This window comes from Echinococcus granulosus, assembly GCF_000524195.1.
Source record: "Echinococcus granulosus chromosome Unknown EG_S00007, whole genome shotgun sequence".
In the NCBI taxonomy this organism is placed as follows: domain Eukaryota; kingdom Metazoa; phylum Platyhelminthes; class Cestoda; order Cyclophyllidea; family Taeniidae; genus Echinococcus; species Echinococcus granulosus.
In genome coordinates, this window is record NW_020170387.1 from 1,333,672 (window position 1) to 1,351,784 (window position 18,113).

General features: G+C 41.7%; 3 protein-coding genes across 3 annotated transcripts; 1 reads left to right on the forward strand and 2 right to left on the reverse strand. All coding sequences in view use genetic code 11, as the record gives it.

Moving 5' to 3' along the window:
- Nucleotides 1-731: 731 nt before the first annotated feature.
- On the reverse strand, nucleotides 732-1,538 carry EGR_01851 (hypothetical protein; the record flags this gene model as incomplete). Its single annotated transcript, XM_024491100.1, has 1 exon — nucleotides 732-1,538. One exon carries the CDS (start codon nucleotides 1,536-1,538, stop codon nucleotides 732-734), a length of 807 nt encoding a protein of 268 aa, XP_024354556.1.
- Nucleotides 1,539-6,864: 5,326 nt separating this feature from the next.
- On the reverse strand, nucleotides 6,865-15,337 carry EGR_01852 (Transcription factor Sox-6; the record flags this gene model as incomplete). The annotated part of the gene is made up of 9 exons (XM_024491101.1): nucleotides 6,865-6,914; nucleotides 7,670-7,757; nucleotides 8,083-8,150; nucleotides 10,798-10,900; nucleotides 12,676-12,763; nucleotides 12,872-12,935; nucleotides 14,416-14,665; nucleotides 14,705-14,777; nucleotides 14,922-15,337. The coding sequence occupies 9 exons, from the start codon at nucleotides 15,335-15,337 to the stop codon at nucleotides 6,865-6,867; spliced, it is 1,200 nt and encodes a 399-aa protein (XP_024354557.1).
- A 363-nt stretch (nucleotides 15,338-15,700) lies between these two features.
- Nucleotides 15,701-17,390, forward strand: EGR_01853 (hypothetical protein; the record flags this gene model as incomplete). The annotated part of the gene is made up of 5 exons (XM_024491102.1): nucleotides 15,701-15,709; nucleotides 16,234-16,418; nucleotides 16,628-16,814; nucleotides 16,846-17,222; nucleotides 17,264-17,390. The coding sequence occupies 5 exons, from the start codon at nucleotides 15,701-15,703 to the stop codon at nucleotides 17,388-17,390; spliced, it is 885 nt and encodes a 294-aa protein (XP_024354558.1).
- Between the last annotated feature and the right edge of the window lie 723 nt (nucleotides 17,391-18,113).

Below are 18,113 nucleotides of genomic sequence, written 5' to 3' on the forward strand. Positions count from 1 at the left end.
GCCTTAGTTATTTTCTTATCATTAGTATGTTACTCGGGTTTGCCTAGTAGTTAGTGCAGTATTTTAGGTATTAGTTTGCGTAGTAGTTCTGATCTCCGTCATTTCACGGTGACCAGCCGCTGGGACGTCGGTGTCTACTTTGTTCGTATTTGTGGGCGTAGATTCTTTAGTAAAGATCGAATTTACCTCACCTTAGCTGCATTAAAGTATGTAGTTAGCCGTCTTTTATGGTACAGTGGGCTTACGGAAAAGGTTAGAACCTTAAAAGTAGCTGGAGATTTGGCCGTCTCCCATATCGCCAACTTTTTGGCTAATGTATCGTTCGCAAACTCCTCAGGGTGTGCGACATTTCATCCGGAGATGACTCATGTAGGACCCATAGAAATACTCACTTTGAAAGGCGAGGCGTTACTAAGTACAGATAGACCATTGGCTTGGCATTTCTTAGGTATAGTCAAAAAAATATTGGCATATCATTGTGAGGCCGATAGATTATCACTGAATAAATTGCCACGGAAAGGTTAGCCCTAATTGTAAACGCCTATTGTTTTTGAAAATTTCTATTCACACAGAAGTGCTAATGAATAATTAGACTTTCATTATGTAGAACAGTTGCCAAGCAAGCATTTGTCGTTACTTTGAGTTAAGTTACACAACGTTGCTAAAAATCAAGACTCCCACCATTGAGGCTGTTCTCAGAATCCTGGAACGAAAGTCGATAGGTGCCTGTATTATTGCCTACCCAATCTGAAAACGAACATCCTGTTAGTCTGTAGGCAGTACTCGCAGAGGTAGGAGCGCAGGTAGACGTGGAGAACGTTTCCGAGATCCTTGGCGGCTCCTTTAATGTGGGCTGCGCGCGCCAGTGTGGCCTCGATCTTCGCCGCACCCACTAACAAAATCACTGTCATCGTGTCTGCCAACGCCGCCACGCTCGTCCACGCCCAGACCAGATTGCAGGGAGTCACCATCTCTCCCACCAACAACCCTACAGCCAAACCCCACACCGCTACCGCTGTGTGGATAAACGTAGAGACGAAGGACCATCGTGTGTCCAGCCCCCTATCACTAGCGGGTAGGGTTAAAACATGGTGCACTGTCACTACCTTCATTACTACAAGGACGAACGCCGGCAGCAAGTGGGTACTCATGAGAACTGTGAATACCCCCACAAAGCTCACCGATCTGTCCGGGACTACGAATACTATTGGCAAATCGTTGAAGTCCCCCGTGCATGCTATTGCATGACATGGGTACCATTTTACGAGGGCACAGTGGAAGAGACCACTAAATAGGAGGGTGGTAACCACTTGTGCATAGAAGGCAAGACTGAGCCATCGCAGGATTTTGCGATTAATCTTGCCTTTGCAGAGATAGCATTCTATGCTGGCAGCACAGACATAAATCCAGTTGCGGAGGAATTGTACCGCCAAGGTGAAGGGTCGAGTCCAAGCGAAGGAGTGCACATCGGTGATGTTACCCGCATTGAGTTGTGAGCTCTGCGCAATTTGGATGCAGTTCTGTACCAAAATTGGCATCATCCCTGCTATCGCACAACAGCATGACCAGCGTTGTATTATCCCAGTGCCCATCTTTTTAAGTGTTGCCATTTTGATGAAAAATGTTATGCTCAAAATAATCGCGTAGATTGATAACAAGTGATTTACTGCCACTGTGAGGGCAAAAAACACGCGATTGGCTGTGCGGTCTAATGGACAGAGGTCATTCCAGTGTGTGTAGTTCATTGTCCGAATGCTATTCTACGCAATACCGATTTCAGCCCACAACATCAGGTGAGTCTTTTGTTTGTGTCTTGTAACAAGCCAGCCTACTATGTGCCATCGATCAACTTCATTCAAAATTGCACCTCAAGTGAAAAGCGTAAAAATTTGGCAGTATTTCAGCAGATTTCATTATTACTTTAACTATTTGTTTACTTAAAAAAATAAGTAGTTAGTCTGTGTGGGCTAGAGGTGTTGTATTTTATATTTCATGCACCATTACGAAAGTACAAATTCCCAGCCGCAGAATAACCCCATTTACTTTTAATTACACGGACTAACCTCTTGTTGAAATCCCTTTTCTATTTTACTTGACAAACCACATTTCTTACTATTTCAAGGTACTAGTACACTCTTCTCCAAATGTAAAATGCTTAGCAAATAAAATATCAAGATCGACAAAGGCCAGGTGTTATCGCAACGCACCAAATCTTTTATGTATCGAAGAAATGAGGACTACGTAACTGTCTTTACCACTCAATATTAGGCCATATTAACCATTGTAGCTGCATTTTATTCCCTTAGGAAAGAACGCGCACCCACAGCCATAAAGCACATACACAGTCAGGTCACCTGACGATATGAGTCACACCTACCGGCGGGTGAATCACACTTGCTCGCGTTTCTGTCCCCTTTGCTCCCACAATTGGCGGTCGGTCCCTCTCGGTTGAGCCTACTAGCTTGGACTGTCGACTTCCTTCTATGCCTCGCTTTGTCATGTCTTACTTCTTTCACGGTCAAAGGCATCTCCCCCTACCCCGTCTTAGGAGCCGCATGACGGCAATTTTTACAGTCCTCGCACGAATTACCCCATCACTGAGCTACTTTTACTTTCACATGCTTAAGGCGTAGATGTTGACTTTGCAATATCCCCGTTTCGGCGATTGTCACATCAACTATATTCAACCAATTCAAGAATTTTTCCAGCTCTATCAAAAGATGAGATAGTTTACGCAACACAAACTAACTTTTTTAAAAGATAAAGCCATCTAAATAATTGTTTGCATCATAGGCTCTCCAGCATTCACTTCTTGCCTTCGGAACTAAGGCCTCAATTAATGTTTATGCATTTAGGTGCTCGATAATCCACCATATTCCATCATTTCTGAGAAACATCTATTAAATAGCTAGACTGGCTAATTTAAATCCTAACAAAAACGATGACGCTCTCTCTGCATGTTATTCGCCCTCACCTGAAATTTAAGCATGCAGGTACCTAACTCGCTTTGCCTGCAGCATTAGCTGGATTTTGTTCATAGTATTAGTAGAATGCCAGACGAAGGCCATCCCATCTGGAGTCCGCAGTTTTGTCGATTTCGCTTATTCCATCATTCCAACCTTTCTTTTTTTGTAAGTATAAAATGTGCAATCCCAAAGAAATACAAATCCTACTGAGAGGGTTATTAACGTCGTGAAGTTTTCGAGCCTGACACACAGACCACCTAATTTTCCCAAAGTTTCAAAATATTGCACTTATACGGACATTATTTTTTAAGTGCTGAGGATACCATGCCTTTGACACACTCAAATGAAATCCTTACGGAATAGTATATTATCACACACAAAGCTTCCTTACTTCAGGATCTCGAAAGTGCACGGACCACTATGTCCGCTCCTTTCAACACACTAAGGCGCTAACGTCGCTGCTTTTGTATGTTGAATGCTGCTAGACAAGGCAGTGAGGTTGTCGCCGGATGTGAATGGTCAATCCTACAGCAGACACACCCAGAAAGCGGCGGTGAGTCAACTAAGAAATTTACTAAATCGCAGACCAAGAATAGCCAATGGTCATGCGACGACCTTGGCCAGGTGCACGCACGCACCGTGTCGTACGCACGGTGTGTGGGTTGAACGGGCGTCTCGGTGATCTCATGAGTAGCCAATGCAGTGAGGGGAGGCAGACCCGTGTTCCACGTATGATGTGCGAAAACAGTTACTGCAGTTTGTGAGTGAAAACGTTTTCAAGGTGGTCTCTGACATTTGTATGCGTGAAATGAGGTCACTTACTTGAGCTTTGGATGTTTTGGGTAATTCATCATCCTATGTATAGAGCACCGAAACACCACAACAAGCCTCACTTGTCACCGGAACAAAGGTCACAAGTTTATGCAACCTTTTCACAAAAGTGAGTGCAAACGCACTCTAGCCTTAAAATTCTCTTAACCTCCATGGTATCATTTATAAGCTTAAATAGATTTTGAGTAGTTTAGCAAACCCAAACATTGAATAAGTAATTTTCTGATTGGCTAGCGATTCTACAAAAGCGTGATTTACAACCGTCCCCATTTCATTACAAACGCCCCCCAGATGTCACCTACGTTGCACACTAACTTTCCTTTGGCGTTCAAGAGTATCTATGCTCCGTCTTGGCGCCTTCAATTGAAGTACTTTATGACGTATCAAAGCAGGTGATCTCGCCGAGCAGCTCTTCAATCATCCTTCACCTTAAGACTACAAACTGCGCTTATGGCGAGTCTCCTTCCTATATCCGTCACAGCCAAAATATCCCACATTGTTAATCCCTGAATTCTACCATAATATAGCAGTCTTGCCTCAAACAGGTGCTTCAGAGGTGTCTAATTCTCACTCTTTTTCTTCATTATTTCATATTTCTTCTCCACTCAGTATGCCCTACTGATTGTCCACTGAGGATGAGTATACATCGCGATTATTTTCTACTTTGAAATGGGAGTGAACTTGGTAAAAAATGGTGGGCTTTGAAGAAAGGCGTGGTGAGTCAGTCTGAAAGTTATATCTACAATGAAATTTGTCATTAGTAACTTTGTACTAGGGAAAATCTCGTCATTTTATGAGAGGATACTGAGTTGACAAAGCTATTGATGAATTGCTCAAAATACTGGGCACACACTTCTTCCTAATTTGTGATTGTTGGTGTGTGCACTGACATCAGATTTCGAGTAGGTCAAGTTTCACATAGCGTCATAGTCACAACACTTTTCATTTTATAATTTCATTTGGATTATCCTTTATCTCTATCAAAAGTGTAAACTATTTTCTTTGAGGTAGCTTAGAAGGTGACGATAAAAGTGCAACTATTTAGGGCAATGCAGAAGGCTTTCATACACGGAGAGTCAAAAAAAACTTTTATAATGTGTTAAAATGATTTAGTATGTGTTTAGGGATTTGAAAATGACATTATTCTAATTGCCCCAAGTCAAAGCATCTGTAGGATGAATTACGTTAGGAGAGACCTCATCGCCGAGATAATCGAGCTACCTTGCCTTCCCAAACCGTTTCTTCTGGCCGAAATAGTACATGCCTCGCAGCCTCCTTCTCATTCCCAATGATTAGTAAAAAGGGGAAAATTATGAACTTGTGCGGATGTGTAGGAAGCACGAACAGCGTCATTTCGGTCCCATGGCCGGGCAGCGCTATCGGATGATTCACCGGCCGCTCTGCCCTCGCGGCCGCGCACGGACCCACACACGCGCATCACATCGCGGCACGGTTTCCACGGCATGTGGTCGTCTCATGCACTTCCACTCCGCCCTGTCCACGGCTCAGTAGCAAGCAATTCGCGAGTGTTTCCGAAAGCAGACATTTATGGGTCTGTTAGTTATTACTACAGGGCGTACAAAAGTGACGTCTGATGACAAAAGGGGCAGTCTGTAGGTTTGTGTGGTGTACTGAGTGCTGAAAAGACCAAAGGTCTGGGTTAGAACTCGTCATCTTTTCTTATAACTGCAGACAATGCATGGATTAAATATCACAGATGCATTTAGGCAGTTTCAGCTGTATTAACGACGGTTTTCAGCAGGTTTCAAGGCCTCAATGTCTTGAATCTTTCACCCTCGTAATGGCATAGCTACCGTACATACTTTTAGTAGACCCGTAAACAAGCCCGGATGAGCTGGACACATGCCATTAGCGTGAATGTACTACCACGAGGGGCTAAAAAGCCCACATAATCAGATGGACAATTGAAGCAAATACGTCTGTGGTACAATATCAGTGACCTAACTCCTTAACTTCTTTCACGATGTCTACACATGATTTGTTATTTTGGTTTTCCCGGCTGCAAACGCACCATACCCTGCTGTAAAATAAACCAAACAGAAAGACATCAATGTCAAGCTTCCAAAAAGTGCCTGAAATGACGAAAGTGATTTGAGTGGGCAGTTGACGGCTTGTCACTGAACTTTATCAATAAATTAGATTCAAAAATTAAATGGACGCCAAAAAGATTGCCCATTATAGCACGAATGAGCTTTGGTGATCTAGCATTTACGGTTTGTTAAACTTTGGATACCAATGAATAATCTCCATCACGTAAGTGCCATCTCCTTAGTAATGCAAACCGGTTCGTGCTATTTAGGAACCCAGCGCATACATAGCCTCCTTATTGTGAGTAAACAAAACTCGCAGATAGAGAGAGCGCGAGGTGGCGGCATTGCTTGTCCAAGCTTAAGCGTGTGCATCGAGCCTATTTTTCTCATCAGCCAACACTGCCATTGGCTGCCTGGCCGGTGTGCGTCCGCCTCCTCTTTCGCGCGCGCGCATCCGCGTGCTCTCAGTGGCGTGCGCTCGCAGGCGCGCCCTCGATGCCGCGTCGCCTCCTGAACGCGCGTCGAACAGCTCTACTCAGGCTACCGTTAAAGGCTCTGCTTACGCAAGTCAAGACCAGCGAGAGTGAATGATTGAGACCAGAACTGAACGTGTACTTTACTGCAGCTCTTACTCTTAGAACTCGATCCTAGATAAAGGCAAGAAGCCCTGACATCGGGGCAAATTCAAGAGCAATCCCTACACTAAATGCTTCTGCGACTTCAAAGTATTGAGTCGTTGCGTAGCAAGTGCCAAGACAGTGTTTACCCATAACCAGACCAGGTCTTTGTTGAACGAAGAGTTACGACAATAAAGCAACGAGTGGTTTTGATAGAGTAGGCTAATAGTTGCGATTGGATGTCAGTTGAAGCACTGATTAGAAGTTAACGGATTCCTCTCATAAAACCTATGCAAAGAAAGTGCATTAAATGCACAGTATAGGATCAAATTGGCTTGGAAAAATTATGAAAAGCATTTACACATTCACATCTATTCAATAATTTGTTTTCTCAGCGAGTTAGTTATTTATTCGATTCCCATTCAATGTATGTGGGCGTTTCTTTGTATCTATTCAATATAAATTATCAATAATGATGCAATCACTTTACCCGCGGCATTTTTTCCAATAAAGTGACTGTTTCTCAATGAAATCGTCGCTCAACCCTAAGAAAACAGCTCTTTTTCATCAATGAGTGCAATGCAATAGTTGGCTCTGCCATACTATCTTTCCGGGGCCACTGCTACGTTTCAGGAAGGAAATCAGTGATTAAACACAGTGCTGTGAAACAATGAAATTTCACGTATCTGTGATAGATTTGAGACAGTTAGACGATCAGTGACTACCTCAACGTGTGTCCGACTAACAGAGAAGGTGTGCTAACGGCGCCGTGGAGATGCCATCTCACCATTCGGTGATAATCTTCCAAGGGACGCGGAAGTTTCCACCCCAACGGGGGCGGTTATTCCCTCAACGGTCCGACCAACTCATTACTCGCTAGATAACAAATAATGTTTTGGGACTATCATATTAAAGCACACTGGTGCACATGCTCAGAGACCGGTGAAGGCAAGCTAACTGTCCCGTCTTTAAAGGCATATGCCTCCCACACACTTCTTCCACATGCACATACTGTAGGTGGGAGTGTAGTACTGCAGCGTCTATAGGTTCTTCCGCCGTGAAATCTGGAAATTGCCGCATACTTTTTGGAGATATTCTGGGGATATTTTATTATTTTGTTTTGAATGTAGATATAACTATAGCTTCCTTGTACTCAGGAAACCTCTAGTCTAGTCATTTTAGTTAAGATTTCTTCCGTGGAAACCAATCTTCACTGAGGAAAAATGAGCAAATTGGACAAGTAAGTACCTTTCCATGCATCCACGACTATGGGCAAAAATCTTATCAAGGTCCTGCAGAAAGATTAAACAACTATTTGTAAAGCTCTGTGGTGGTTGAAAAAGTCGGCGTAGCCAAATGTACAACCACGAATAAGCATAATTTGCCACGGTTTGGCATCGAGTGCGAGTGTAAAGCCCGTGTTATCTAAATTTCCTTACATTACCATAGTCACCGAAATGAGAAGCCGTTTTAACAAAAAGAATAGGTAAATGTGTATAGGCACTTGACAGGGAGGGAAGTGTTCTGATAAGAGGTGTCACGGCCATTTTCGGTTGGAAATTACATTGGCTTTACCATTTCTGACGGTTAGCATAGCAGCCTGAAGAAAGCAAATACCGTAACAGTAATTTTCCCAATGAAAAAAATCAAGAGAAATAGGATCTCGTTATTGAAATCAGACAATCCTAAGCGTATAACATAAATAGATGGAAGAAGTTCCGGATTGTAACACCAGTGCAAAATTGACTGGTAGGATAATTTGTGCCTATAACCTTATCTACATTTGCTATTTCGGGATCGGAAATATATATTACGAATCGGTAAATAATAGCAAAGCATGTGCTACTACTAGAAGGCTAGGTAAGCGCATATTTGGCGTGTCTCAATCGGCCTCCAACGATACGGCCACGAACATGTCTTTGAGGACCAGGAACGTCAATGTTTTTGTAGGCGTGAGATGAAACATTTAGCTAAAATTTACATGTAATTAAACAAAATTGTTAACTCTTTTACATCAGCATATACGCATCGGTGATATTGACCCCTGGTCTTACAACTTAAGCTACTAGCTTTTCGGCCCCTCTGTACTTGTATTACAAACTCACATCTAGAAGTATGGAGCCATATTGCATTTCAGAGACTACCACTACACTCACGACTTCTAGGGCTAAAAGTGATGATAAGTGTGTTGAATCAAATTGACCATTTAGACCGGTTGTTTTTTTGGAGTTGTTATCTTCCAAAAGAAGTGGAATTCCGTTTTTACCAGCTGGTAATTAAGAAACTCTCCTGAAATGGCATTTCCGTCGAAACCCACCACACGCTGTGCATCATTAGCGGTGTTCGGGGCATGTGATTACGCTAACGTACAAATAGTAGGGCCTGCGTTAAAATGTGAACCCCTCGTCAGGCCTTCCTTTCGTCTCCTGTCTTTACGAGCGACTGTTTTCCATTGGTTAGCTTTTCGGTTTCAGAGTTGCATGTGCTCTCGGGCGGGCCAAGACGAGTCGAATGGGATGCTTCGGGAGTGACTCACTGAGCTTGTGTACGCGCTAGACACCACCACTACCACAAGCTATAAACTTTTACTTGTGTGCAAGATTTTAAAGTCCTTCTGCCTAACAGCTGTGTGGTTTAGCATCCCTCTCTCTCTCTCTCTCTCATCTCCGAGTCACATTCATCACTGAAGTACAAGGCTGTGATGGCGCCTGTAGTTTTAAGTGGTAAAAAAATATGGGTTTCAAGCATTCATTAGGAAAGAGCTTGCCACTGGTTAATTTCTTCTTTTGCTCTTAAAATTAACAAAATGAGTGATTGCCTTCCCGTGTTGATGATACACAACCAAATCGCGGTCGGAATCCAAGGCAACGTTTTGCACGCGTGCGAAATGTCATTCGCATTTTTCACAACTACAGCACTTTTCATCTTGAACAGCACTAAACAAATTGCAGTGGACAAATACAAAACCTCATTTTTTAAATCCCAATGAAGACTGCTTGATACCACACCACAAAAGTAACTCTTACTTGTCGCATTCCCACTGTAAAGGTAATACCCTAAGCTTTAGTCTACATTTTACACTTCCATCCCGAAGCAGTATTATTTATCATGCCCCGACTTATTGTGGCTACTAAGTTCTGCAATTTCATGTGTAGTCCATGATCTGCGATCTTGTACAGTATTACACAACCCCTTACATTCAATGACAAAGGCTTATGCAGATTAAAATTCGACACCCTTTCTAATCAAATTTACATGCATTTAGGTTCATAATTTGAAGCAAGTCGGATACATTTTGGTTGTGCCCTACTGGACTATCTCATTAGAAGTTTCTTTGTTGATTTCATAACATAAAGTCTATCAGTCCACACGTGTTCTACGCCTAGGAGTAAAATAGGCACAATGGAAATGGAGAATTTGGCTTAAGAAAGCCCGAGATGCATGTATAGACCTAAAGTGGTTAGTACTAGTTATAAATAAAGGAGCGTTGGCTACTATTACGCAGACGTTTTGGAGGCGGTTTTGCAAAAGACATGTTGAGCCCTTAATATGGAGCTCCTGGGATATGTCAAAAGTCTTAAATATGGATGGAAAGTTAAGTAGTCCTTGGAGAAAGCACAAATCTTGCTCAGGACCTGAACAACTGTTATTTTAGGATTTGCAGGTCCTGATGCAGCCTGGCTTGAGTTAGGTCTCATTCACTTGTAGCAACGGCAGTTTGAATAAACTTATGTGAGTTCTGACCCCAAGTGTTCCTGTGAAACAGTAAATAACCCAATTCGGGAACTGAAAACCATAGATGACAATGATTACTTTTTTGTTGGGTCTTGAAAATCCAAGAAATTCTTCATAGCGCCCTTGTACAGTCGCGTATGGAAGTTCATTTCGGCTCTTCTCTTTCAATTATTCCTGAGTGAAAACACGTCGCCAAGTAGATGAATGGGTACCTTGCCAATATCACAAAGAGCAACAACCAAATCCGCAGTTTTTAGTCAAACGGTAAACCTGACATTTGGTGTCGCTTGTGATAGGAAAGTGGGACAGTCAAAAAGTTGATGAAACTTCGGGTTTGTGCGAACTCCATCCAAGCGTACGATAGCGATTGAAACAGCTTTTTATTTCGGTTTTGCATTGGCACTACATCCACATCTATCGTGCGCGAATTCGCCTCACAGTATTAACTGTAGGAGTCAGGAGGATCAATTCAACGTAGCTGCGATGGCGGGAGTGAAACATCAGAAAGTCCCACTAACGAACTGTCTTTGTTAAACCAATTCAGTAAAGCAGGAGGAAGGTGTCCCAAATGGCATAAATGCTGTGTAGTAACCTCACCCAAGCATAAGTCTCTCTTCTCAAATGGAAGATGTGTTGGACACAGCTTACTATGTGGTTTTAAAGCAGTTGCCAACTGTTCAAAATAAGGTTTTGTGAGGCCCTATGGAAAAAAAATAGTGGGAAGTTAAGAGAAAAGTTGTCACAAAATACTATATGACACGAAAATACGCAGTTACATACAAATTGCTTTCCCTTCTGTATACACGATCAATCTAAACACTTCAACACCTTGCTAGTTTTTATCTGAATGACCAAATTTCAATAACTGGACGAAGGTAAATCATGTTTGATATGTCAGTCTGTTTTAAAATGCGAAAAATGTAGGTTATTGTCAACTGCCTCGCATTTATCACCCACCACTTTATTTAGATGCAATCATTTATAACCGTAAATACATGACCTCCGAGGAGTTCAGCACTAAATTTGGTACTATTTTTTGCTAAAATGCCTGGAGGGCGGCGATGGGAGCCACCGTGGAACGGAATTGCAAACGTGAAGTGGAGAGTGGGTAGCATGTTGACTTTTTGGCAGAACCTTACAGCTTTATTCTAAATTATTCTTCTAACATCATCTCGATAAAGGGGCATTACATGGTAAAAGGTAGCTGCTCTTCCGACACCTAACCAATTGAAAGTAACCACAAATAGGTCACCAGTGTGGAAGTTTATTCAACGCATATGGATGCACGCATTTTTGGCCTATTATGCAATCACCCTGTCCCCTGGCTGTCGAAATATGCTTCTTTCTTGGTCCGCTTTTTTTTCAACGACATCAGGACACGTTTCTGCGAATGGGTGTGTGCTTAACTCTTCAATTGTGACACAGCCGACTTTGATGCTTCAAATAATCACTGAGCGTTAAGACCTGTTCCTTTCCAGATCACGGCAAACAATGCACAAAAGGAAGTAGCTTTAAATGTTATGGAGAACTGCTGCAAGCACACCTCTCCGCCGAGCTGAGCAAGGACTGGCTCAAAGACGCAGACAGGAAAAGGGTTTTTGTGAACATTATTGGCAAGTCTAAATCGTCCCACCGAAATTTTCTACCAACTCGGAGTTGGACCACTTGACGAATCAATCCCAAATGTTTCATAAGATTTAATGTCTAATGGACGATTTCTTCATCTGCATCGACTTGAAAATCATAGAAGAAGAGAATAACGCTCCTAGAGAGAGACAGTCCAAATAAAGTTAATCGGTTTTTGAGCTCCAGTCTTCTAGACCCCGACTTTTAAAATGGGCATGATAATAGCTTACGATTCCAGCTCACAGTACTGTGTTAAATCAAATAAGAGTGCTCTGGGAAAACAAGATTTGACATGGGGAAACATTTGTTGACCTATGTAGCGCAATAAAATCTACAGGTCACAAGCTGTTTGCAAACAAGGGAAGGTGTCTTTCATGAGACCCGTCGCTTAGTACACACATGCACAGGTACCGGCTCTCGCGGCAAAACCAAAGACATGAATGAAATCCCATTATCAATCCTCAGAACATCGATGATCAAAACTTTCGGCTAACCATAGTTACGTACACCGTGACGGTTAGACTGATGCAAATGTCACTTTCGGAAATAACAATAATTAGCAAGTACAAATCGAAACCGACCCTTCAATCCTGTGTGACATCAACCAATCCAGTCAAGGGACTTCCGATTTTGTTACATGAGTTAAAGCCATGCAAAGATGGCTTTGGGCTATGTGCTGTGTCTTTCAGCAACGAAATCGTCGAAATTACCACAGCTGGAATCTTATTTGTAGCTTGTATCGAAACTGCATATTTGATGCGATCAGTGGTGTAGCTGAACCAGGGATCAGTGACTCGCATTATGTGAAGAAAAATGCTCTTGTGATTCCTAAATCGGATGTCGCCGCACATTATAACGCAAAATTGCGTTATGGTGACGCATAGTAAGTAATCCAAAGTACATACAACGTAATGACTGTTCTTTATACCACATTCGACTGAGAAAGAGAAAGATTATTGAGAAAAAACAGCTTGGTCGGTTGTAACTTCAAGACAAGAATAGATTTCGCAGTACTTACAACTATTAAACACAGGTGGTTACTTACCTATCCCATAGCTTTATAGGTATTGGAGGCGCACAAGTAAAAAAATTAGCTAATAGTAACATACCTAAACAGAAAGTCCAAAATCTGACTGGAATAATTTGACAGTGCCAGGTCATGAAATCGCACCACCTGTAGGCAATGATTTCACTACACGAAGAAAAACACCTCGTGTTTTGCAATTAATGAAAATTAAGGGATTGCTCGGAACTCAATTCTAGGAAAGTAAACATTACAGTTTTAACCTAGAGTTAAGGTCACAAATGTGTACTACCTAAACACACCTTATGAACACATTAGACTACTTGTTCGGAGTATACAAAACCACGAAGTGGCCAACGTATCAAAACATGAGCACAGTCAACTAATGGAGTGCGTTAAAACAGTTCTAAATACAAAGATATACAAAAAGCTGAACAACATAACAATGATAGAGGTTAGAAGATCGAAAATCAAGTGATAAGAGTTGCAAATAGAATAAGCATAAACTAATATGTACACGTAGTGACCTGAAGAGGAGGGAAATTTATCGTCAAATGCGAAGTATGAAATATTTCACTGGCTGGTAGTGGCCGCAGCCGCGGCGGCTGCTCGCAACAGTTCGCCCAACCGACTGTTCGCGTTGGACTGCATTTGATTTGCGTCCAGGGAGCGCACCAATTCGACCAAATTGAAACCCGCAAGACTTTCGTCACTCGGCGCCAACCGCTGCCTCTCGGGCATTGCCTGATCTTGGCTCACCGGAGTCCGCACCTCAGAGGTTGGTTCAAGCGGTGACGGCAAGACCGTGAGGGCAACGTAGATCGTACTGCCACAAGTGAGCAGAGTGGGCATGGTCGAAGACTGACCGCACGAGATAATGGCCTGCTGTCCAATGTCGGACTGAATTGGGGTTAGAAGAATACAAGGCTTTGAGTCGCTTTGCAGCTGGGGCTGCCGCATTTGTTGAGAACTGGTAGCAGCTTCGTTGATTAGTTTATTCAATGTTGCCAGATCGGAGGCGAGTCTCTGTTGTGCCGCGGTATCAATGGAGGGCTTCTGTGGCAACTGGTTTTCTATTGGTGGAATAATATTCTCTTGCATAGAAGTAAACTGTTGGGCTGGGGATGGTGTCCGAGAAAGGGGAGAAGAGGTAGAAAGACAGGGTGAGGATGGATCATTCAAGTTTTGTTCTGAGTACCCAAGGGGTTCCGATTTTATGGCTATTCTAGAAGGTGCAATGGGTCTTTGAGCCGCTGGTGCTATTTTAACCAATTCGGAAGTTGATTGGGATGTACACGATTGGACGGATGTCGGATGAATGTCACGAATGAGTACCTTTGATCGTGTCGGAGAGGCCGGTTGGGAAGAAGCCGGTAATATAGACGGTGGTCGTGGTGGTTGTGGAGGGGGATTAGGAGGCTCCGGTTTAATTGTCACTGGCGGCGAAGGTCGATCGACTGATGCGATAGTGGAAGGGGTGGAAGTCGTCGGAACGGCTGAGGGAGGCCAAGAAACGGAGGGAATCGAGACTGACAGGCAAACTTGGTTTGGAGACGGTTCATCACGAGTGCTTGTAGCAGGAGAGGCGGACACAGCAACACTGCTCGACTGCCATTGACGAGGTTTTGGTTGATACTTATAAGTCGGGAATTCAATGTTGTGAATTTTTGACAATCGGGCAGCTTCCTCGTCGTACAAAGCCCGTACTTCTCTGGGAATCAAATTCCAGGCCTCACCCAACAAGCGGCTTACGTGTGAACTTGAAGCTGTGTCAAATATAGCCAAAACATTACGACGAATATGCTGAGCAAAAACCTAAAAGACAGAAACATAGCAAAAGAAATACTTCATTACATTAATGCTACAAATAAAACGAGCCAACACCGATGAATTGATGCCCATGAAGTCAAGGAATTGCACCGTTAGACTAAAAAGAAGTCGTTAGCAATGTCTAATGGCTAACGAAACATTTGAAATGACATAGTTCTAAAAGTTGAAAATTATTTCCGACACGTAGTGGAAGGGAAGTTTCGCACCCTTAGTTTAAAGTCTGATATATAGTGCTACATACCGATATTGCACAATGCACACTGAAGCAAAAAATGCGTATATGCAAAAAGATTTATGCAAGCACAAAATGACGACAAAATATGATACCTCTTCAGTTAAATTAAAAAATAAATTGAGTGCTAATAATAGAATCGGCCAATAAATGTGAAGAAAACTAAATCCCACCATAAAACTGTTAAGTGGTCTAGGTGTTGTCAATTTTCTTCGTTTTTTTCGAGTAGCAGCAACGGTAGTGTAGGGCTTTTTCGCCTCTGCCCCGGTTAGCCTTGCAGCCCTATCACTGGGCCACTCTGTTGGTATGCTGTGTTCAACAGCTAAGTGGGCAATAAATGCCTCGACACCACCGTCTTTAGCGTGCTGGCATTGAATACATTCGTCCATGTAGAGAAAAGGACTTGATTTACTCCCTACTTCCATCGAATTTGCACACATCGCGAAAACTCAGAGAAGAGAACTGTGTAGTGGGGCGAATACAGGACAGAAAGGCTGAGTCCCCGAAAAGGCGCATTCACCTACTGACCAATAAACTTACGAGGGCATTTGGACAGCTAAACAGAAAGGAAATAGCAGAAAAGCATAATTGCTTCAGTCATAACATTCTTCAAGAGCTAAGCAGTGATGCATGTAGTTTGAAAACAAGACTTAATAATAATATGTTAAGTAAAAGTATTTCCCTCAAATTAGTCATCATTCGAGAACCCAAAACCCACTAACTTACTGGTAGTTGTCAGTTCCGGTGTTAAGTACTTTAATTAAGTGTACCTGTTATAACGTTAGTTAATGTTACAAGTAGATTCTGTGTTCGATGTTTAAATTGTGCTTTTAACTGAACGATCGGATCACTACCTATGTGTTGTACTGCTACTTCTCATTAAGGCGTTTAAATCCCGCTTTCAGTCTTGCAGCCCACTCACGTGTCAGTAATGTATATTCCCTACATTACTTTGACCTGATACGACACTATCCAAAACTGGGGGTGCTCCACACATTTATTTAAGACGAATCCCTAATAAAATCTTATAGACAGGATGCACAAACTCTAAAATTTGCACACACAAGCACCTGACACACCGTTTAAGTGATTTCTCAGGTTACTGTTTTTATTGCTACGTATTTAACATCAGTCGGGTCCTCAAGTCAACTGCTTCCTAAATCATCAGCAATTGTAACACTAACAAGCAAATGTCATTTATGAAGCAAAATATCCTCATCCTGCATACTTCCACAGCAAAAGGAGGAAGATTTCTCGCACTTTGTGTCAAGAAGGTGCATCTTTCTACACAGTTTTAACTGAAACATTTGCCTAAAAATAGCAGACATGGGAATTTTTATTCTTAGAAACTTTTTTAAAGTGTGACAGTGAAGTGCAATGCAATGTGTCAGTGCTAAAAATTAATGCCATACATCACCATTGTTTGCAAAATCCAAGGATGACTAAAAATTGCTCTAGTTCCGCTTACAGTAAAGTGCTTTATCCAACTAACTGTACTTTATGGAGGTAGTATGAAAATTGTCTGATCTTTATGCAATAAATCCTTGACTTATTTTACATACTATGAATAGAGTCAAGGTCGATTGGCATTTTATCAAATGATTTCTGGCCTGGAGTGATTGATGTAATGTTTGAATCCAGTAAGTGTACGGAACTGAAAAAGTGTTCAATTTTTCGTTTTTTTGCGGACCTTAAATGCATTTCTATTGTTTCAGGAGGGAAGGAGGAAATGCCTTTCAAATGCTTTCGTTGATTCTAATTCTTATCCAATGCATACTTCTTCCAGTTATTAAGAGTAAATCGTACATACTTCACTATGAATTTACCGATTTTATGGATATCCCCTGCGTAGTCGTTGAAGTCTCATGTAACTCATCCTTCTCCATAATCAAAAATGACGAAGTGGGTTTTCATATATCTATATGATCTTTAGAATGTCTCCTTTGCCTTTGATTATACGCATAATGGAAGTGGTAGTTGTAGTCTTCGAAGCGGAAGTTTTGTAAATATGCGCCTTCAAAAGGGATATATAGTTCATTGGTTCTGGTTCTTTACACCGGAGCCTTTTATGGAAATGTTTGGACAAGGATTCAATACAGTTGGTGCAGAAGAATATCTTCTACACGGGACCTATGCCCTCACAAATCTGTCCGTCTTCAATGAGTTTACAAACGAAACATACTGTGCAAATGTAACTGCCTTGCCAGGTATGTTGTGCAATTACGGATTTTACGCGTTAAATATATTACAACGAAATCTTTGTCTAGAAACATCATCTGCCATAGTCATAAATTATTTCTTTTCAGCTAGGTCTGCTAGATCATACGTTTGAAATAAACCGATTCATCAAGGAATGTTCCACTTACTAGTATACTTTCATGTGACTTTTTTTCAATTTTCAAGATTTTTGGAAACTTAGTTTTCAAAATGGATAAATTCAAATTCAGACATATTGGTCCGTCTAATCTTTTACTATAAAGAAATAAACTGGAGGTGGTATGAGAGCAGTAATATCGCCAAAGTGCGTACTTTCCCCAATTTGAAATTGTTACTTAATAATGCTACGTATTTGCTCGACCAAATTTCCCTTGATATTTCAATGGCATAGATTTTTAGTGAATTTATCCGGTCATTAGTTTTTAAATATGATCACTTTCATGCATGTGATTGCACTCAGATGTAAAAGAATGTTATTTACTTGAACATTTTCCGATAGTTTTTTGAAGACAAATTAATAATGTCTACCTTTTACCTTAGATTTTTATTAAAAAGAGTTCTTCACTGAAATTTAAGGCATTATGGATGTCATAATATGAACTGTCCAACAATACACTTTCCATGCCAAGATATAAAAACTTTGTCTGTGTACCTAGTTTTGATACATCATAAGGTGTTACTCGCTGCTCCGCAATCGAAATGGTAGAAGTAAAACAGATTCTCAAATTTTCATTAGATGACGAAGGGATTACACATGATTCTTTTAGTTTTCCCGGCAACTTTCCTTTCAATCAAGTATAGGAGATTCTGACTGCCCACGACATTATGTTAAGGCTGGAATTCAGTATCAAGGGCCATATTGCGTAGTATTGGTTTGTCATTATCCTCATTACCTCGAATAAATGAATTGCGATTAGTAGAAATTTCAATGATCAGTTGGAAATTATGCATCCACCATTTAAGATTTTAGGAGGTCCACAAATT